Genomic DNA, 23578 nt, shown 5'->3' on the forward strand with positions numbered 1-23578 from the left:
CTTTAGAAAAGGAAAATTCTACTATTGAATTTTCTGAGAATGCCAGCGTTCATAATATGAAGGAATGTCAATATTGAGTCAGGCAAGAAAAGAGTTTGTTCAAAACATGAAGAGGAGGAAAACTTTTATGTAACTTGAGTCCCATGAATCAACACTCCTGGTCTGCTTTTAAGGCACCTACAAATAAATCTACTTGGATCATTTTTATCTATTTTGTCTATTTCTTAGATAGGATTAAGACTAGGACTACATGATCCAAAACGAAACACTGCCAATCATGGCTAATAATAAGGAATATGGTAGGGCATGACTACAAGTTTGTGTATATTCATAGCTTGAAGGTTAAAGAAGCACTCCTTCCATCAAAGTTTTTATCCCCTTAATATATTGCAGTCATCATATTATATATCACTGTGTACTTACAATTGCTCATTTTGCCTTTCTACCCAGTTAATTATTCTGTTTTCTCTCTCTGTATTTTAACAGGAAGTCTCTTGTCCCTGCATTCATAATCCCCCTCTACAATTTCTGACCCAGTTGCTTTGCTCCTCGCCCCTGCCATAGACTTTTGCAGTGACTCATGACTTGTGCAGACAAAATTGACCTCCTGTTTCTTCATAGAGCTTAGAAGAATTCAGTTAGTCAGTTTTTAAACACGTGATGTAATAGACCTAATGGAAAAAAAATAACTGGGTAGAAGGGCAAAATGAGCAATTGTAAGCACACTTTGCTATATAGTATGATGATTGCAATATGTTGAGAGGATAAAACTTTTGATGGGAAGAGTGCTTCTTTAATGATTGATGTTGGTCAGATTGTACAGTTCGTTCATTACTGTCTCAAGGAGTATGATGGTGGTTGTTTGCTATGGGATACATATTAGTTATACTGTATTGAACAAAAAATAAAAACAAATGAAATGATTTGATTTAAAGAGAAAAAAATAGAAAAATCTATTACGACAAACACGGTGCATATTTTTTCCCTGTCTTACATGCTGCAGTGGTATATATCAGGAAAATATTATTTACAACTTGCAAAATTATGACTCTTTCTAAAAAAAAAATAAGAAAATCAAAACCTGTCCTGTAGTAGTTTAAAATATTACATATTTTGCTATAATGAATAAAGAAATAGTATAATGAAACATTATGCATCCGTAAAATCAACAGAAATTACACCAACATTAGGTTCTGATACTCTTGGAATTGACGTTGTGTAATTCTTTGGTATGTCTTCTAGGATGTCACCCATTGCGTTTCTCCTGTGGAGCTGTTGAACAGGAAATGGTTTCCAGAAACTACACATTAAAAAGAAGTAGGAAATGTTATTGAATACATTTCACATTAAATACATTAAAGTCAATACGCATAATTAAGTATGGCTGAATCGTACTGAAGTAGATATGATTTTGGTTTGTGGGATTTTTTTCTGCAATTGTTCTTGTTTAAGAGAAGAATTTAGTATGTGGACAAAAGCAGGATTTATCCATTCTCCCTCTTGAAGATCAATTTATGAATGTAAAATAAATGTGTATGGAGATTTTTATACACCTGGCATTTAGTATTTAAATGTTCTGATATCAATATCTTTAGGTGAAAAATAGTTTTATAATAAAGAACCTCAAGAGCTGGTCTAATTCAAGAGCTGGTCAGAGTGGGAATTGTTGATCGTTTCAAAAAGGGCTTAGATGCTTTTTTGAGGAAATAACCTAAATAAATACATACATGTGTAAAGTTCTTTTATGAATGTTTGGTCCAATGCATCAGGAATTGGGATCAGGAGGGAAAGATTAGCTCTTCAGGGTGGACTGAATTATGTATTATGGTTGTACATATACCCTATCCCCGTTATCATTTCACTTGATGGGCATGTGTCTTTTTTCAATCGCATTAACTATGAAACTATACAATCTCACACAGAACATTGTGTTGACAAAGCAGTTAGTAATGTGGTTCTGTCACCACAATACAAGACTAAATTCAGATGGTAATACACCAATGAAAATAACTTATTATATATACAGTGGGGAAAAAAAGTATTTAGTCAGCCACCAATTGTGCAAGTTCTCCCACTTAAAAAGATGAGAGAGGCCTGTAATTGACATGATAGGTAGACCTCAACTATGAGAGATAAAATGAGAAAACAAATCCTGAAAATCACATTGTCTGATTTGGAAAGAAACTTTTTTCAAATTTTGGTGGAAAATAAGTATTTGTTCAATTACAAACAAGCAAGATTTCTGGCTCCCACAGACCTGTAACTTCTTCTTTAAGAGGCTCCTCTGTCCTCCACTCATTACCTGTAGTACTGGCACCTGTTTGAACTTGTTATCAGTATAAAAGACACCTGTCCACAACCTCAAACAGTCACACTCCAAACTCCACTATGGTGAAGACCAAGAGCTGTCGAAGGACACCAGAAACAATATTGTAGCCCTGCACCAGGCTGGGAAGACTCAATCTGCAATAGGCAAGCAGCTTGGTGTGAAGAAATCAACTTTGGGAGTAATAATTAGAAAATGGAAGACATACAAGACCACTGATAATCTCCCTCGATCTGGGGGCTCCACACAAGATCTCACCCAGTGGGGTCAAAATGATCTCAAGAACGGTGAGCAAAAGTCCCATAACCACACGGGAGGACCTAGTGAATGACCTACAGAGAGCTGGGACCAACGTTACACAGGCTACCATCAGTAACACACTACACTGCCAGGGACTCAGATCCTGCAGTGCCAGACGTGTCCCCCTGCTTAAGCCATTACATGTCCGGGCCCGTCTGAAGTTTGCTAGAGAGCATTTGGATGATCCAGAAGAGTATTAGGAGAATGTCATATGGTCAGATGAAACCAAAGTAGAACTGTTTGGTAGAAACACAACTCAGCGTGTTTGGAGGAGAAAGAATGCTGAGTTGCATCCAAAGGACACCATACCTACTGTGAAGCATGGGGGTGGCAACATCATGCTTTGGGGCTGTTTCTCTGCCAAGGGACCACGATGACTGATCCCTGTACTTGAAAGAATGAATGGGGCCATGTATCGTGAGATTTTAAGTGAAAACCTCCTTCCATCAGCAAGGGCATTGAAGATGAAACGTGGCTAGGTCTTTCAGCATGACAATGATCCCAAACACACCACCAGGGCAATGAAGGAGTGGGTTTGTAATGAGCATTTCAAGGTCCTGAAGTGGCCTAGCCAGTCTCCAGATCTAAACCCTATAGAAAACCTTTGGAGGGAGTTGAAAGTCTGTGTTGCCCAGCGACAGCCCCAAAACATCACTGCTCTAGAGGAGATCTGCATGGAGGAATGGGCCAACATATCAGCAACAGTGTGTGCCAACCTTGTGAAGATTTACAGAAAATGTTTGACCTCTGTCATTGCCAACAAAGGATATATAACAAAGTATTGAGATGAACTTTTGTAATTGACCAAATACTTATTTTCCACCAAAATTTGCAAAAAGAATTTTTCTAAATCAGACAATGTTATTTTCAGGATTTGTTTTCTTATTTTGTCTCTCATGGTTGAGGTCTACCTATGATGCCAATTACAGGCCTCTCTCATCTTTTTAAGTGGGAGAACTTGCACAATTGGTGGTTGACTATGGTAAATACTTTTTTTCCCCACTGTATGCTGCATTTGCCTACATAAATTAGCACTACTAATTTTTATTCTATAAATGTCATGCTTTAAACCAACCTTATTATGTTATAATATGTATTATTGGATGCAAAGAAATTTGAAATTGGCCTTTACAGTGGCCCAAATTTGGAAACCTTTTATTAAGTTGTGAGTTGTGGACTACTAAACAACCAGCATGTCATTATGGGGTTCAGTTTACCAAATATTTCTATTCACTTGGTGTTAGTACTGTGTTTCGGCCATTGTCGCAGTGCTGCTGTGCTTATAGGGTGGTGTGGCCTAGAATCATGGAGACTCCGTTTTGCAGCATGGGTGCTGTCAGGCACCAGGTTACTCATCACGCTGTGACAGTGTTGTCACGATGGTGGCTGGCACACAGCGCCATATGTTTAAGGCTAGAGAGAACACCCAATGAGAGGTTCACCGTGACGTGGCAGTGGGCTTCATACAGTCTGATTAGAATGTTAAACTAAGAACCTCATGTTCAGTTTTGTACATTTTTGCCTAGGGGCATTTGATCAATGTATGATTTTTTGATGTGCGATCCATGTCTTTTTTCTACAGTTCTGGCATATCAGTTTACCAAACATGTCTAAGTTAAATGTTTGTTTTCTTTTTTAATAAATGTTTTTAGCCCACATTCTTCCAAGGGTTAAAATTAATAGAAATTTAGTCATAAGCCTCGGTTCCAACGCTAGCTCTCCATTGTTGCCCACAGTATTTCCTTGCAGACTGCAGGGGCAATATCACAACTACAGCACACATGACTGCTTCTACTCAACATTTGGTAGAGCAACTGGTACATCACAGAAAAGAAACCAGCCTTACCAACACCAGGTCAGATTACCAATGCACTATTAGAATGGGCACGTATATAGTGCTGGGCATTAATAGGCTGTAAGCCAGACACTGTGCATCACACGTATCTGTGTGACTGGCGTCCTATGCAAGCCCCATCTGTGTGCATTTGTAACACTACACATATCCCCCCCTCCATGAATTGGCAGGTTTGTGAGTGGATGTCGCATCAGTATCTTGCACCTGCGCTGCCCCCACCTTTATCATGGGGGTCTGCTGCATCCTGCCAGTGTTGGTAAGGCTGGTTTCTTTTCTGTGATGTTTTTTGAATTCATGCCCTTTTCTGTGAGTCATAGAGCAACTTGTAGCATCTACATCTTCATCATCTCTGAACCCAGTGATTAGCTTCAGCAGTCATTTGTGCTGTAGTTGTGACAACTCTGGTGCAGCTTGTAAACAATCTCTATGACGAGCAGCAGCAGCAGAGAGCTGACATTGAAGCAGGGGCCGAAGAGTTTGTTATTTTTAAGTCTTAGAAGCCTATGGGCTAAAATTCTATTCAAGAGGACCTGTCACTATCTAAAAAAAATTGAGTTAAATACATTGTAAAAATCTCTGAGTTCCCTTGATTCTGCTGCTGTTTTTCCTTTTGAACTATTTCATTCCATGTCAGAGATATTAATATTAGTTGCTTTTGGATCATCTATCTGAAATCTCTATTTTGCTGTCCAATTGGGCATTTCTTCACAGTTTTCAATGGTGGCATGTGCTTTCACCCCTCCCTCCCAGGCACTGCCAATCACAGCTCGGTAGTCTCTAGGACTGGTAGAGTGCTAGATCTAATACTGACTTGTGATTGGCTGTGTCTTGGAGGCAGGGGTGAAAGCGCACATTCTCATTGAAGACAATGAAAAAGGCCCAACTGGATTGTAAAGCCGAGTTTTCACATACTGTGCTCCAGAAGAAAGAAAATTCAATATCTTTGCCATGGAGTGACAAAAATAAAATAAGTGGTAAATAATCAGGAAAGCTCTGCAATTTTTACATTTCCAGTTTAAAAAGGGTTTTTCAGTTACAGAGTAAAATAGCATGTGCAGTGAAGAGAGGTGTATTTCCACTAGCTTCATTTTTACAATATTCATGCATTCTTGTAGTGAAGATAGGCTACTGTAATCTATATGTATTGTCTTGTATGAAATACAGTAAAGCCCCCGTCACACTAAGCGAGATCGCTAGCTAGATCGGTGCTGAGTCACAAGTTTTGTGACCCAACAGCGACCTCAGTAGCGATCTCGCTACGTTTGACAGGTAGCAGCGACCAGGCCCCTGCTGTGAGATCGCTGGTCGTGTCTAAATGGTCTGGACATTTCTTTGATCGTTGAGGTCCCGCTGGGTAGCATGCATCGGTGTGTTTGACACCTTACCAACGACCTTGTTGACAACTCAGACACAGAAACACATAGGCGTGCATTGTTATACAGATCGTTATGGGTCGCCGCATCGTTGCTGCGTCGTTGGGAAGATCTGACTGTTTGACATCTCATCAGCGACCACATAGCGACGCAGCGATGATCCCTGCCAGGTCGTATTGTTGTCTGGATCGCTGTAGCGTCCCTAAGTGTGACGGTACCTTTAGTCTCAATATCTTCCACTATCTCCCCAATGTCTAACGATTCCTGTGAAATGTAATTGTCTCCCACATCCTGCTTGGGGGAATACAATTCGTACATGACTTACACCTCTAACATCTCACACACCACCTTTACTATGGTAATTCAGAATGTAATCTAGTGGGAGTGTAAGGGTGTGACAGAGACTCTCCTGTTCCAGTCCCTGAAGACAACAATAGTGTAGTGTGAATACAGTCATGCATTTTTACTGCGTTTTATTGTGTCATGAGAAATGTAAAATGTTTAGATTGTAATGTAAACAATGCATAGTGTTAAAGGTACTGATGCTGCTGTGTGGGTACTATAAAGGTAATGCCTAAGGTAATTCTGGTATACTCAGCTCGGGTATAGGGAAAGTATAGGACAGAATTTACATTAGTACATAAAGTAGGAAATAGTTAATACTTGGTGCTAGCCCACAATTTGGGGGGAGATAGTGGGACAAAAAGGGACCACTTCCTGGTTCTAGTCAGATAGAGTCAGTAAGTAAGGAAGTGAAATTGTTCATTGGAGACAAGGTGAAGTTCAAGGTGCAGTGGACTGGAAGCACGGCGTGGACAAAATGTTCTGGCTGTATGGGTTCATTCAAAACTCCCTGCGGACATTCCTGCAACGTCCGGAACTAGGGAATACTGCAGTGCTGGATGGAGAATCCCTAGGGCTAACAGGATCTGTTAAAGTAGGGATAGTCCATGCTGAATGTAAGAAAATTATTGAAATGTACTGTGTTGATGAAAGAAGAACCGGAGGGTGCTGTGCTCGATACTTCATGTTAAAAACGTATGTACTTGAACTGTCCAGTAAGGTTCAACTTGTTAAAATGAGCCTGATGTCCCCATATGTGTGCGCGGCTGGTCCTGGAACTGAGGAGGTGGAGATAGCAAAGTACTCTGGGCTGCAAGTGATTGTAATGCACCTTACACAACACAACACATATGGACTGGGACATGATTTGTTTGTAAAGGGCCAGGGTGTTATGAAGCAGCAGCTCACCCACAGCTACCATCCTGGGCACCTTACAGGAGCATATGGCTGCTACATTAAATGACTGACATCCTGGACATCCTGTGACTGTAACATCTTTTAGGCAAGGTTCATATTATCTGTATAATATATCATGTATAATGTAATAGTTGAAGGGCGTAGGGGTCGGTTTGCATGTGTAATGAAGACCCTCCCATGGTTGAACCCAGGAAGAAGGATAATAATATTCAACCCTATCCCCAGTGTTCGACTTTATATAATGAATTAATTATTTTCCTGATATGACAAGAGTTGGGGATCAAAGCCAATTGGACTTGTGCACATTCTCACCCTTGTCCTTTCCTGTATTTTCACCTTTTCCTTTTTTAACAGTTTTTGCACATTTCTCAATTCGGTCGCCCCCCTAAAACATACCAATGCTCGCACAATCAACAGGCAACCCTGGCACACCAGATTAACCAAGGAACTGCGACGGGACTCCTGGGTTGCTGAGCGTAAATAGAAAACGTCCTACTGCAATGAGCACTTCGTCGCATTCAAACAGTCCCTCACTACCTTCAAGTCCACACTCATTACAGCAAAACAAACATACCTCTCATCTCTCATATCCTCCCTGTCTCACAACCCCAAATGACTATTCAACACCTTCAATTCTCTCCTCCGCCCCCCCCAGCGTCTCCTCCCTCTGCTCTCATCTCAGTCAAAGACTTTGCCTCATTCTTCAAGCAGAAGAATGACACCTTAAGACAAAGATTTTGCCTAAAGTCCCCCCAGCCCCTATTCACACCTACTCAATCCTCCTCCTCAAAAACCAGCTTCTCCACCATTACAGAAGATCAACTTTCCTCTTTACTCTCCAACTCACACCTCACCACATGTGAACTTGACCCAATCCCGTCCCACCTCATCCCCAACCTTATCACTATCTTCATCCCAACTCTAACCCACCTTTTCAACCTATCACTAACAACTGGTGTCTTCCCCTCATGCTTCAAACATGCCTCGATCACACCCATCTTCAAAAAGCCCTCCTTTGACCCATCCTCTGTGACTAGCTATCGCCCCATATCACTTCTCCCCTATGCCTCAAAACTACTGGAATAATATGTCCACTTTGAACTGTCCTCCCACCTCTCCTTCTGCTCTCTCTTTGACCGCCTCCAATCTGGCTTCCGACTGCACCATTCTACTGAAACTGCCCTGACTAAAGTCACTAACCACCAAATCCAAGCGACACTACTCTGTCCTCCTCCTCCTAGACCTGTCATCTGCCTTCGACACAGTGGACCATTCCCTCTTACTACAGACTCTCTCATCTCTCGGCATCACAGACTTGGCTCTATCTTGGATCTCTTCATGCCTAACAGACAGGACATTCAGTGTCTCCCACTCACTCACCACCTCCACATCTCGCCGCCTATCTGTCGGTGTCCCCGAAGATTCAGTCCTAGGACCCTCCTCTTCTCCATCTACACCTTGGCTTGGGACAGCTCACGGCTTTCAGTATCACCTCTATGCTGATGAAACACAGATCTACCTCTCCGGATCCGGCATCTCCTCCCTACTAACCAAAATCCCGCAATGTCTGTCCCCTATTTCATCCTTCTTCTCTGCTAGATTTCTAAAACTTAACATGAACAAAACAGAATTCATCATCTTTCCACCATCTCACTCATCCCCCCCACCCGACCTATCTATCAACGTCAATATCTGTTCACTCTCCCCAGTCCCATAGGCTCGCTGCCTTGGGATAACCCTGGACTCTGATCTCTCCTTCAAACCACATATCCAGGCCCTTTCCACGTCCTGCCGACTTCAACTCAAAAATATCTCCTGGATCCGCGCATTCCTCAACCATGACTCTGCAAAAACTCTAGTGCACACCCTCATCATCTCCCGCCTCGACTACTGCAACCTCCTGCTCTGTGGCCTCCCTTCCAACACTCTTGCGCCCCTCCAATCTATCCTAAACTCTGCTGCCCGACTAATCCACCTGCCCCCCCCCACTATTCTCCAGCCTCTCCTCTCTGTCAATCCCTACACTGGCTCCCTATTGCAGAGAGACTCCAGTTCAAAACCCTAACCATGGCATACAAAGCCATCCACAACCTGTCTCCTCCATATATCTTTGACCTGGTCTCCCAATACACACCTGCACGCAACCTCTGATCCTCACAAGATCTCCTTCTCTACTCCCCTCTTATCTCCTCTTCCCACAATCGCATACAAGATTTCTCCCATGCATCCCCCCTACTCTGGAACTCTTTATCCCAACATATCAGACTCTCGCCTACCGTGGAACCTGAAGACCCACTTCTTCTGACAAGCGTACAACCTGCAATATCCTCACCCATTCCTTGTAGACTGTGAGCCTTTGCAGGCAGAGTCCTTGCTCCTCCTGTACCAGTCGCCGTCACGTTTTGTTCAAGATTATTGTAATTGTTCTTGTATGTTTACCCCTTTTTCACATGTAAAGCACCATGGAATAAATGGTGCTATAATAATAAATAATAATAATTTTACATATGTTTGTTATTTCCCTATGTTTTTATACATATTAGGCACTGCACCTTTTTTATATTAAAGCCTAAATTTGAATAACTTTGCCTTTTTGCCCTAAAGAACTTAAGTATCTCCATAAAAGCTAAGTGATAGTTTGTGCATGTGACGTGTGTATGGCCTGAGGGCTGTGAGTTCACTGAATGAAGGACATTGGGACTTATCACCCCTTTGGTAAGTGGTGGCAGCATGTTTGGTGTATGGACTAGTTGTGTATACTTTCTGTGTTTAATCTGTAACCTGAATGAAGAGCGAGTGTGAGACTGAGTTGCAGAGTGACGTGGACCCCTTATAGTCAACCCCACCCCATGTAACGAAAACCAAGTGAGGTCTTGATCATGAAACTTCTTAATGCTGAAATGCCTGACTTTGAAGTGGCCATGTTTTAAATACATCAATGTAAAATTAGCAATAATTGAGTGGTTTTGTTTGCAACTTCAAAACATCTTGCAACAAGGGATTCTCTCCAATCCCATGTGTGCGTTTTCCAATTGAAAAACCGCAAGCAGATAGTACTTCACAATTCAATGACATATATTCTTCATTATTTCTTAAATACATCAAATACAATAATGCAACAGCGAGAGCAAATATACTTAAAGGAAATCTGTCAGTAGGTTCAACCCTCCTAAGATGTCTATATGACCATGTAGGTCATAGGAAGCAGAATAAAATGATACCTTGATATCTGTGATCCGGTTTCTTATTCCAGGGAAATTCACATTTTTCTTATATGTAAATGAGCTGTTCCAGACTATGGACCAGACATTGATCTGCATGAGACTCGGCCTCCAGAGCTTATTTTAAATAAAAGGGGGCACTACCACTATGTTATGTAAAGGCAGCTCTCTGCTCTCATAAGTACACATAGCTCTGCAATGCGATTAGAACTAACACAATACAGCAAACATCAAATCTGGAATTAAACATCGGATTGCAGATATCAAGGTATCATGTTATTCAGCTTCCTATGACCTACATGCCCATGTAGACGGTTCAGGAGGGTTGATCCTACTGACTGATGCCCTTTAAATTTCAGACATTATGGCTCCACATGCCCTTCTTTAGAAGCAGCTGCAACGGGCTTCTCAGAGTCGCTGGCAAGTGTAATCTCACCAGCATCTCCATGAAGCCCTTTGCAGCTACTTCTAAAGAAAGGCGTGCGAAGCCATAGTGACTGAAATTTACACATATTTGTTTTGCTGTTGCTATTGCATTAATATATTTGATGTATTTAAGAAATAATGAAGAATATATGCCATTAAATTGTGAAGTTCTGTATCTTTACATTTCTAAATGCTGGTGGTTTAGTGGGCCTAAACCTAGAGAAAGCTTGTCTTTCACTGAGTGCAATAATCAATTATTTAATGTACTAACCTGGGTCAACAGCACGCCCATCAAAAATACCTGGAGCCTACACAAAGCAAGGAGAGTGGAATCAGAAATGACAATTTAAAGATGTGTCCAACCATGCCTGTTTTTAAATTTGGCTAATGACTCCAAGTTCCCAAGAAACAAATTCAACAGCAAAACACCTGACAGGCTACAACTCACATCACACCACAGTCACAACAATATGTCACCTATAGACACAAAGCACAGACCTATTGTGGTGACAGAATATTTGAAATCACATTTTTTAGGCTGTAATATGGTACCAGCTTAGTAGATTAGATTTTTAAATCTTATTTACATATTTGGGAAAATTTCCACACCAGAATAGATATGTGTTGCGGATTTTAAAGCAATGTACTCAACATTTTCCAGCAGTTACAGAGAGAATGAATGAAGGAGAGGTGCACATACTCAACCTCTTTTATCAGGACCAGAACGGCTTCAGCAGTTGTACCTTCAGTCATCATGAAGTAATGCCCCTCTCCCATAGATAGGGCATAACTTCAAAACTTCGCACAAAACTTTTAAAGGTAGTCTTTTACCCCCAAAATGTATTTTAAATGAGTGTTGTAGAAGATCTAGCCCCTATAGCAACCATACTAACTCTGCACCTGTTACTGATACAGTGAATGAGAAAATAACTTAATTCATATGCAAATGGCTTTGGCAAAACTTTGGTGCACCATTATGCCTCCTCATTTGCATATTGGGGCCCTTCCCCCACTTCTTAATGCCGCTGGCGTGTGTACGGTCGTGCATGCACACAGTGTCCATACAATTTCTCCTCTGTCTCCTTTCTCCTGATGTCGCTCACTACACTTCCGGGTATATTAGTGCAGTGGACGGACTACCTTTAAGGGATCAATGTATGACCAAAAATATTTAATTAACTGCTTTATGACAGGGTCAATTTATATTTTTTTTCATTTCCGATTTTTCTTCCCCTTCTTCTCAGAGCCATAACTCTTTAACCTTTTTGTCCACATAGACATATGAGGGCTTTTTTTGTGTGGGATGAGTTGTACTTTTGAATGACGCCATTCAGTTTTACCACATAGTGTACTGGAAAATGGGGAAAAAAAATCAGAAACAAATTGTGGAGAAATTGTTAAAAAACGGCAAATCTGACATTGTTTTTTGGAAATTGTTTTTATGGTGCAAATTTAGTGGTAAAAATAATCTTGCAATGTGATTTTGCTCATCAGTATGATTATGGTGATACCAAACATGTCCAGTTTTTTTACTATTTTAGCGGTGAAAAAGTAAGAAGTTTTCATTTTTTGTACATGGAGCTGGATCACAGCTTATTTTTTGCGAAGTGAGGCAACATTTTTATTAATACCATTTTGGGATAGATTTGGCGTTTTTATCGCTTGTTACAGCATTTTTTGTGGAATTGCAGTGACCAAAAAAACTTAATTTTGTCATTTTTGAATTTTTCCTTTACGGTGCTTACCGATCGGGTTACTTATTTTTATATTTTGATAGATCAGACGTTTCTGTACCCTGAATCTGTCATAGCAACCCATCGGTGCGTGATTGCGGTCGCTGATGGGTTGCTATGGGCGCATGAAATGACGTGCCCCCATGCTGGTGCATATTAAATGCCGTTGTCAGAAATTGACAGTGGCATTTAATAGGTTAACGATTGTTAGAGGCAGGTCCTCGCTTGAAATGCATTAATTCCAGTTCAATCAAATGTAAGCTTTGCAGTAACAAGTAGATAATATGTTAGCACTTAAAGGGAACGTATCTTCATGAAAATGGTATCTGATCTGCAGACAAAATGTTATAGAGCAGGAGGAGCTGATCTGATTGAAATAAATTTTTGTGGGAAAAGTTTCTGTAAAACTTGCATTTTATTCATTGAAATCTTTGCATGCATATGTGTCCATTGGACAGCCCTGCTCAGTAGTCTTCCCAGTATGGTTAAGTTCTCACAATGATATTTTGATGCTTTGTATTTTTCCTGTGCAAAAATTGCAGCATGTTACAGTTCCAGGAAGGGGGATGGGACTAATAGAAATCTGATGCCTATTGTGTTTTCTTTATTATGCTGTGTAAACTTTTCTGTGGTGCGGGTTTGAAATCAGCAACATGTCAATTTCTCTTGCTAGTATGCTGAGTTTTATATGAGAATTTTCTCCGACAAACTTGCATTAGATGCAGAAAATCCACAAGTAAAAAAATCCACATGCTTTTTAGAGTGTTTCCACTGCAGAAACACACCAAAAATGCATGTATTCCACACATGACTGTATCAATAAAGTTTGGTAAAAAAAAATATACCAGGAAGTATCAAAAGTTAAGCAGCTTTATATAAAATATGACCTACCAAGATGAAGTGTCAAAAAAGTTATAAAAACGCCTGTAAATAAATGCATTAAAAAAATGTTATGAAAAAAATGCAAACTAGCTAATAGGTGCAGAAAATCTGTACCATCAAAACCTCACTAAATACTCATTATGGGAACATAGTCTGTGATTGTGCATGCAGAACTGTAAATCACTAGTAGGAGCACCCACTGGACTCATATACATATAAACACCAGGAATTCAATGAATACAAGATAAGTTGTATTGTTTCTTTTCCCATATATCTATACATCATTCTGCTCAGTTTCTCCTTCTCCATACTAGGCTGACCACAGATTGGACAGCAAGTAAAATATGACTGGTTCCCTTCAATAATTTATTTTATAAGATAAGAAAATAAGGGATAACTTAGCTTAAAACAAATTTCTAACTGGTGGTTGTCCCAGTGCCTGCTTTACTACGCCAGTAATATTGAGCCTGAATTACTAAACCAATATCAGGCTTTTCACATAATCCCAACACTAAATGATGTGCAGTTCTATTGAATTTAATTTGATCATTAAACAGAATCTGTCACCAGAAAAAATGCTATTAACCTGCAGATATGGGATTAATCTGCAGGTTAATAGCGCTATTAACCTGCATGGCACCTGCACTTAGCTGAACACTGTGGGGAGAAAATGAACTTTATTCCCTTACGGCAGCTTTCCGGTTTCAGTCATAGGGACGGCGTCAACTATGGTTCAATTACCGCTCTAAGTATAGAGAGCGGCGCCTGTAATCGCGTCTCCCTTTAAAGTTTATCTTTGGTACTTTACTCTGATCTAAATTAAGTTCAGTAGAACCACACTCGGTTTTAATGTTGCAACTGTATTACAAGCTGTAAATTGTGGAGATATATGCGGTCTTTGAGTGCGGCACAGGTTGTGTCACCAAAAATTGCTGTGTACCCGTGCTACATTGCAACACAGTGCACATGAATGGGGTAGCATTGGGAAGTGCAAGGAACATGACCGCTACAAGCAAGTTGCAAAAAGTCAGTATCAGTTGGATTTTTTCCGACTTGTTTGTTGCAGCTGCAGTGCCTTGCAGATCTCAATGCAACACCTTTTACTTGCATTACACTGTCATGAAGCAGTAGCATATACAGTCATGGCCAAAAGTATTGAGAATGAGACAAATAGTAATTTTTCCAAAGTTTACTGCTTCATTTTTTGTAATGGCAATTTGCATATACTCCTGAATGTCAAAGAGTGATCAGCTTAACAGCAATTACTGTACTTGCAAAGTCAATATTTGCCCAGAAAATGAACTTTAACCCCCAAAACACATTTCAACATCATTGCAGTCCTGCCTTAAAAGGAGCAGCTAACATCGTTTTAGTGATTGATCCATTAACACAGGTGTGGGTGTTGATGAGGACAGGGCTGGCGATCAATCAGTCATGATTAAGTAAGAATGACATCACTGGACACTTTAAAAGGAGGCTGGTTCTTGGTATCATTGTTTCTCTTCAGTTAACCATGGTTATTTCTAAAGAAACACGTGCAGCCATCATTGCACTGCACAAAAATGGCCTAACAGGGAAGAGTATCGCAGCTACAAAGATTGCACCTCAGTCAACAATCTATCGCATCATCAAGAACTTCAAGGAGAGAGTTTCCATTGTTGTCAAAAAGGCTCCAGGGCGCCCAAGAAAGACCAGCAAGCACCAGGACCGTATCTTAAAACTGTTTCAGCTGCGGGATCGGACTACCAGCAGTGCCGAGCTTGCTCAGGAATGGCAGCAGGCTGGTGTGAGTGCTTCTGCACGCACTGTGAGGCGGAGACTCTTTGAGCAAGGGCTGGTTTCAAGGAGGGCAGCAAAGAAGCCACTTCTCTCCAGAAAAAACATCAGGGACCGACTGATATTCTGCGAAAGGTACAGGGAGTGGACTGCTGAAGACTGGGGCAAAGTCATTTTCTCTGATGAATCCCCTTTTCGATTGTTTGGGACATCTGGAAAACAGCTTATTCAGAGAAGAAGAGGTGAGCGCTACCACCAGTCTTGTCTCATGCCAACTGTAAAGCATCCTGAAACCATTCATGTGTGGGGTTGCTTCTCAGCCAAGGGAATCGGCTCACTCACAGTCTTGCCTAAAAACACAGCCATAAATAAAGAATGGTACCAGAATGTCCTCCAAGAGCAACTTCTCCCAACCGTCCAAGAGCAGTTTGGCGCCCAACAATGCCTTTTCCAGCATGATGGAGCACCTTGCCATAAAGCAAAGGTGATAACTAAATGGCTCATGGAACAAAACATAGAGATTTTGGGTCCATGGCCTGGAAACTCCCCAGATCTTAATCCCATTGAGAACTTGTGGTCAATCATCAAGAGACGGGTGGACAAACAAAAACCAACAAATTCTGGCAAAATGCAAGCATTGATTATGCAAGAATGGACTGCTATCAGTCAGGATTTGGTCCAAAAGTTGATTGGGAGCATGCCAGGGAGAATTGCAGAGGTCTTGAAGAAGAAGGGGCAACACTGCAAATATTGACTTGCTGCATTAACTCATTCTAACTGTGAATATAACCTATTGGTACTCATAATATGATTGCAATTATATTTCTGTATGTGATATAAACATCAGACAAACACTAATAAAAACCAGAGGCCAGCAGATCATGTGAAAATATAATTTTGGTGTCATTCTCAAAACTTTTGGCCATGACTGTAGAGATTCTTAGTTGCACAAACTGTATTCTGGCAAAATCGCTTTTAGCCATTATCTTATGGTTGTCTAAAATGGACCTAGGTGTCATTTTGATAAAGGTCTGTGCATCCCTGTCTCTCTCTCTATAAATATAATATATATATATATATATATAATATATATATATATATATATATATATATATATATATATATATACACAATTTCTGCTCATAGGTATGTGTTATATATATATATACACACCGTGTGCAGAATTATTAGGCAAATGCGTATTTTGATCACATGATGCTTTTTATACATGTTGTCCTACTCCAAGCTGCATAGGCTTGAGAGCCAACTACCAATTAAGTGAATCTGGTGATGTGCATCTCTGTAATGAGGAGGGGTGTCGACTAATGACATCAACACGCTATATAAGGTGTGCTTAATTATTAGGCAACTTCCTTTCCTTTGGCGAAATGGATCAGAAGAGAGATTTGAGGGGCTCTGAAAAGTTCAAAATTGTGAGATGTCTTGCAGAGGGATGCAGCAGTCTTGAAATTTCCAAACTTTTGAAGCGTGATCACCGAACAATCAAGCGTTTCATGGCAAATAGTCAACAGGGTCGCAAGAAGCGTGTTGGCCAAAAAAGGCGCAAAATATCTGCCCATGAATTGAGGAAAATCAAGCGTGAAGCTGCCAAGATGCCATTCGCCACCAGTTTTGCCATATTTCAGAGCTGAAACGTTACTGGAGTATCAGAAAGCACAAGGTGTGCGATACTCAGGGACATGGCCAAGGTAAGGAAGGCTGAAAAACGACCACCTTTGAACAAGAAACATAAGATAAAACGTCAAGAATGGGCCAAGAAATATCTTAAGACTGATTTTTCAAAGGTTTTATGGACTGATGAAATGAGAGTGACTCTTGATGGGCCAGATGGATGGGCCAGAGGCTGGATCAGTAAAGGGCAGCGAGCTCCACTCCGACTCAGACGCCAGCAAGGTGGAGGTGGGGTACTGTTATGGGCTGGTATCATCAAAGATGAACTTGTGGGACCTTTTCGGGTTGAGGATGGAGTGAAGCTCAGCTCCCAGACCTACAGTACTGCCAGTTTCTGGAAGACAAGTTCTTCAAGCAGTGGTACAGGAAGAAGTCGGTATCGTTCAAGAAAAACATGATTTTCATGCAGGACAATGCTCCATCACCATCACATGCATCCAACTACTCTACAGCGTGGCTGGCCAGTAAAGGTCTAAAAGAAGAAAAAATAATGACATGGCCCCCTTGTTCACCTGATCTGAACCCCATAGAGAACCTGTGGTCCATCATAAAATGTGAGATCTACAGGGAGGGAAAACAGTACACCTCTCGGAACAGTGTCTGGGAGGTTGTGGTGGCTGCTGCACGCAATGTTGATAGAAAACAGATCAAGCAACTGACAGAATCTATGGATGGAAGGCTGCTGAGTGTCATCATAAAGAAAAGTGGCTATACTGATCACTAATTTTTTGGGTTTTCATTTTTGCATATCAGAAATGTTTATTTCTAAATTTTGTGCACTGATATTGGTTTACCTGGTGAAAATAAACAAATGAGATGGGATTATATTTGGTTTTTATTAAGTTGCCTAATAATTCTGCACAGTAATAGTTACCTGCACAAACAGATATCCTCCTAAGATAGCCAAATCTAAAAAAACCCCACTTCAACTTCCAAAAATAATAAGCTAGGACATTTATGAGTCTTTTGGGTTGATTGAGAACATGGTTGTTGATGAATAGTAAAAATAATCCTCTAAAATACAACTCGCCTAATAATTCTGCACACAGTGTATATATATACATATATATATATATATATATATATATATATATATATATATATACAGTGGGTACGGAAAGTATTCAGACCTCTTTAAATTTGTCACTCTTTGTTTCATTGCAGTCATTTGGTAAATTCTAAAAAGCTCATTTTTTTCTCATTGAAGTACACTCTGCACCCCATCTTGACTGAAAAAAAACAGAAATGTAGAAATTTTTGCAAATTTATTAGAAAAGAAAAACTGAAATATCACATGGTCATAAGTATTCAGATCCTGTGCTCAGACACTCATATTTAAGTCACATGCTGTCCATTTCCTTGTGATACTCCTTGACATGGTCCTACTCCTTCATTGAAGTCCAGCTGTGTTTAATTAAATTGATAAGACTTGATTTGGAAAGGCACACACCTGTCTATATAAGACCTCACAGCTCACAGTACATGTCAGACCAAATGAGAATCATGAGCTCAAAGGAACTGCCCAAGGAGTTCAGAGACAGAATTGTGGCAAGGCACAAATCTGGCCAAGGTTACAAAAGAATTTCTACATTACTCAATGTTCCTAAGAGCACAGTGGCCTCCATAATCCTTTAAATGGAAGAAGTTTGGGACCACCAGAAGTCTTCCTAGACCTGGCCATCCAGCCAAACTGAGCAATCATGGGAGAAGGGCCTTGATGAGAGAGGTAAAGAAGAACCCCAAGATCACTGTGGCTGAGCTCCAGAGATGCAGTAGGGAGATGGGAGAAAGTTCCACAAAGTCAACTATCACTGCAGCCCTCCACCAGTTGGGCCTTTATGGCAGAGTGGCCCGATGGAACCCTCTCCTCAGTGCAGTGCAAGACATATGAAAGCCCACATAGAAATTGCTCAAAAACACATGAAGGACTTCCAGACTATGAGAAATAAGATTCTCTGGTCTGATGAGACAAAGATAGAAATTTTTGATGAGAATTCTAACCAGGCACTGCTCATCACCTGCCCAATACAATCCCAGCAGTGAAACATGGTGGTAGCAGCATCATGCTATGGGGTGTTCTTCAGCTGCAGGGACAGGACGACTGGTTGCAATTGAATGAAACATGAATGCGGCCAAGTACAGAGATATCCTGGATGAAAACCTCTTCAAGAGTGCTCTGGACCTCAGACTTGGCCGAAGGTTCACCTTCCAACCAGATAATGACCCTAAGCACACAGCTAAAATAACAAAGGAGTGGCTTCAGAAGAACTCTGTGACCATTCTTTACTGGCCCAGCCAGAGCCCTGACCTAAACCCAATTGAGCATCTCTGGAGAGACCTGAAAATGGGTGTCCACCAACGTTCACCATCCAACCTGACGAAACTAGAGAGGATCTGCAAGGAAGAATGGCAAAGTATCCCCAAATCCAGGTGTGAAAAACCCAACAAGACTCATGGCTGTGCTAGCTCAAAAGGGTGCTTCTACTCAATACTGAGCAAAGGGTCTGAATACTTATGTCCATGTGATATTTCAGTTTTTCTTTTTTAATAAATTTGCAAAAAATTCTACATTTCTGTTTTTTTCAGTCAAGATGGGGTGCAGAGTATACTTTAATGAGAAAAGAAAATGAACTTTTTATAATTTACCTAATGGCTGCAATGAAACAAAGAGTGAAAAATTTAAAGGGGTCTGAATACTTTCCGTACCTACTGTATACATACATATATATATATACATATATATATATATATATATATACAGTGGGGGAAATAAGCATGTGATCCCTTGCTGTTTTTGTAAGTTTGCCCACTGACAAAGACATGAACAATCTGTAATTTTAAAGGTAGGTTAATTTTAACATGAGAGATAGAATATCCAAAAAAATCAAGAAAATCACATTGTACACATTCTATAAATTAGATAAATTTATTTCCATTTTGCAGTGAGAAATAAGTATTTGATCCCCTAAAAACCATTATGAGTTCTGGCTCCTACAGACCAGTTAGACGCTCCTAATCAACTCGTTACCTGCATTAAAGACAGCTGTCTTACATAGTCACCTGTATAAAAGACTCCTGTCCACAGACTCAATTAATCAGTCAGACTCTAACCTCTACAACATGGGCTAGGCCAAAGAGCTTTTTACGGATGTCAGGGACAAGATAATAGACCTGCACAAAGCTGGAATTGGCTACAAAACCATAAGTAAGACGCCGGGTGAGAAGGAGACAACTGTTGGTGCAATAGTAAGAAAATGGAAGAAATACAAAATGACTGTCAATCGACATCGATCTGGAGCACCATGCAAAATCTCACTTCGTGGGGTATCCTTGATCATAAGGAAGATGAGAGATCAGCCTAAAACTACATGGGGGGAACTTGTCAATGATCTCCAGGCAGCTGGGACCACAGTCACCAAGAAAACCATTGGTAACACATTATGCCTTAAAGGTTTAAAATCCTGCAGTGCCCGCAAGGTCCCCCTGCTCAAGAAGGCACATGTGCAGGCCTGTCTGAAGTTTGCCAATGAACACCTGGATGATTCTGTGAAATATTTGGAGAAGGTGCTGTGGTCAGATGAGACAAAAATTGAGCTCTTTGGCATTAACTAAACTTGCCATGTTTGGAGGAAGAAGAAGGATTAGTACAACCCTAAGAACATCGTCCCAACCGTGAAGCATGGTGGGGGAAACATTATACTTTGGGGGTGCTTTTCTGCAAAAGGGACATGTCGACTGCACAGTACTGAAGGGAAGATGGATGGGGTCATGTATCGCGAGATTTTGGCCAACAACCTCCTTCCCTCAGTAAAAGCATTGAAGATGGGTCGTGGCTGGGTCTTCCAGCAAGACAATGACCCAAAACATACAGCCAAGGCAATAAAGGAGTGTTGCAAAAAGAAGCAAGGTAAGGTCATGGAGTGGCCTTGCAGGCACCAGACCTTAATCCCATAGAAAACTTATGGAGGGAGATGAAGCTCCGAGTTGCCAAGCGACAGCCTCAAAATCTGAATGATTTAGAGATGATCAGCAAAGAGGAGTGGATCAAAATTCCTCCCGACATGTGCACAACCCTCATCATCAACTACAAAAAACATCTGACTGCTGTGCTTGTCAACAAGGGTTTTGCCACCAAGTATTAAGTGTTGTTTGCCAGAGGGATCAAATACTTATTTCTCACTGCAAAATGCAAAAAAATTTATCTAATTTATACAATGTGATTTTCTTGATTTTTTTTGGATATTCTATCTCTCAATGTTAAAATTAGCCAACCCTTAAAATCATAGACTGTTCATGTCTTTGTCAGTGAGTAAACTTACAAAAACAGCAAGGGATCAAATACTTATTTCCCCCACTGTATATATGCAAAAAAATATTTTTATATATTATAAATATGTATTACAATACTTACAGTGGGGTATTGTGGAAGAAAGTTTGGATTTTCGTTTGACTGTGAATTGCTGATAGGCACATTTTGATTATTTATGCTGTGGAGACAAGATATAGGAAAGAACGAAGGAAGGACGAAAGTTAAGGAGTTTTTGTTTATTTCAAATTAAAAATGTTATTTCCTTTAAAGTGTACATCCCCTTTGGCAAAAAAATTATAATGCAAAACTAATATAATCATTTTTCTAAATCACTCTATTAATGGTGTTTGCTGATAACATGCAGCACAGACCACCCAAAGTCTGTCCTGTGAGCTTCACAAAACTTGGCATTGTGCATCTTCTGCTGCCAGGTAGTATGGGATGTGACCATCATAGGATCTTATATCTTTCACCCCTATACTGAAGACAATTATCAGGACTCTGTATTGTGTAGTGTAGAACGCAGCACAGACCCTGTGTGGTCTTTATTGTGGGTTTTCTGAAACAATTGCCAGCAGAGTGATTTAGAAAACTGCTTCCACATTAGAGTCCTGCACTATAATCGTTTTCTTGTGAAAGTGGAGCTACGCTTTAATGCAAACTTTCATAGACTTGTATGTAATGGTAACTGACTTATAAATGTAAGTGATTTACGTAAGGATGGAAGAGAAAAGGCTTTGTATACAGAAGAGAGAAGTATCAGTCTTATCTTCAATCATATCTCTCCATCCTTTTGCTTCCATTCCTGGCTTTGGCTAAAGAGCCTGTATCATAAACTGCATGTGTAAATGCAGCCCAAGATGGTTGGCCACATATGAACATGTATAAAAATGTACTTACACTGGGTTGGTTAGGTTCTTGTTAGAAAAGTTGAGAGGTTTAGGTGGCTGAGTTTTTTGACACGTGGGAAAGAATTTTGAATATTTTGGAATACTGTAAAAAAAAAATGTATTGGGAGAATTAAAGGAGGTTTTCAAATTATTTTTAATGTGTCTATTTAGAATTTTAAGGCGCACCTGCCAACAGTATTGTGCTCAGTAAACCACATACACTGTCAGGTGGACGAAGTTACACTGATTAAAATGATATCTTGGCTGATGAAATACGTCCTGTGGTTCTTGTGTAATCTTTACTTTCAGTTTGGAGATAATGATATGCTCGTGCTTCGAGGGAGCTTGTGGGGGCCGCCCCGCAGCAAAAATGGCAGCGACGCCTGCACTATCGCTTGCTGCCATTTTGTTGTACACTGCCCTGAGGAAGTGGCAGTGTAGCCACGAAACGCATAGGCCAAGTAATAAAGAAAGTTTGGTTTATCATTAATCCTTGTGTGTCTCTGGACCAGCGCGGAGGATCAGCCCGGCTTCTTATCTCCTCTCATTTGTTTACTAATCAGCGGGGTCTCCTGCAGCGGCCATCTGACAGGTGCTTCACAGTTGGTTGTGACTCACACAACCTCAGAAGGTGAGTCAGACTGATTGTGGGACCTGGTATTTCCTTTTATACGGATAGTGCCCTATGTGCGCTGTCTTTCCTATCTTTTGCTTATTTAAACTCCAACACTACTATGACAGCTCACTGATCGTTTTTACATAATCCATCTAGTAGTGTGGGGTTAGGTAAAAAAAAGTTTGAATGAAGCAAAAATGGCCGCGGCGCCCGCAAATGCGCTGTAACAGATATCACTTGCCGATAGATGCTACTGTGTATGCGCTGCAGCCATTTTGTTGGAGTTTAAAAAAAAATGTTTTTTGCTTTAACAAAATGGCGACCAGCGATAGCTGCTACTGCACATTCGCGGGCATCGCTGCCATTTTTTCTTCATTCAAACTTTTTTTTACCTAACCCCACACTACTAGATGCATTATGTAAAAATGATCAGTGACCTGTCATAAGAGCATACAGATGAATATGTAAGCAGAGCACCAGATAGAGCACCCCCCACAGACAGCCCTGAAGCATGGCATATCATTATCTCCAAACTGAAAGTAAAGATTACACAAGAACCACAGGATGGATTTCATCAACCAAGGTATCATTTTAATCAGTGTACTATCACCCACCTGACAGTGTATGTAGTTTACTGAGCACAATCCTGCTGACAGGTGCACTTTAAGGTATGAAAGTGTCTCAGAGAAAAAGTAAACTTCATATAAAGCATCTAATCAGATGACATGTTCTCAACAGTAATTAATTAATATTAGAAACAGCTCAATTTTTTCTTAAAGATATTTTTCATTTATGACACATTGTCTTTTCAACTTTTTGTTGAAGAAATTCTGTTCAAGATGAATCACCATAAAGTATTGCAGCCATCCGGATCCTCAAGTGATGAAAAATCTGATGTGGAATCTGTGGCAGAAATCTT

At 40.5% G+C, this 23578-nt stretch overlaps 1 protein-coding gene across 1 annotated transcript in view; it reads right to left on the reverse strand.

The window, feature by feature from the left end:
- Positions 1-400: 400 nt before the first annotated feature.
- The window catches only part of LOC141165092 (cadherin-related family member 4-like), a 184882-nt gene continuing 161704 nt past the window's right edge, over positions 401-23578 (reverse strand). The window contains exons 21-24 of the mRNA XM_073650730.1: positions 22054-22146; positions 21256-21331; positions 11033-11069; positions 401-1300 (exon numbers count right to left, since the gene is read on the reverse strand). Of these exons, the coding sequence (XP_073506831.1) occupies positions 1239-1300; positions 11033-11069; positions 21256-21331; positions 22054-22146 (268 nt within the window). The 3' untranslated portion in view covers positions 401-1238. The remainder of the gene's footprint in view (positions 1301-11032; positions 11070-21255; positions 21332-22053; positions 22147-23578) is intronic.

This window comes from Phyllobates terribilis, unplaced genomic scaffold (genome assembly GCF_046119375.1).
Source record: "Phyllobates terribilis strain yellow unplaced genomic scaffold, ASM4611937v1 Scaffold_11__3_contigs__length_659146591, whole genome shotgun sequence".
Taxonomy (NCBI): Eukaryota; Metazoa; Chordata; class Amphibia; order Anura; family Dendrobatidae; genus Phyllobates; species Phyllobates terribilis.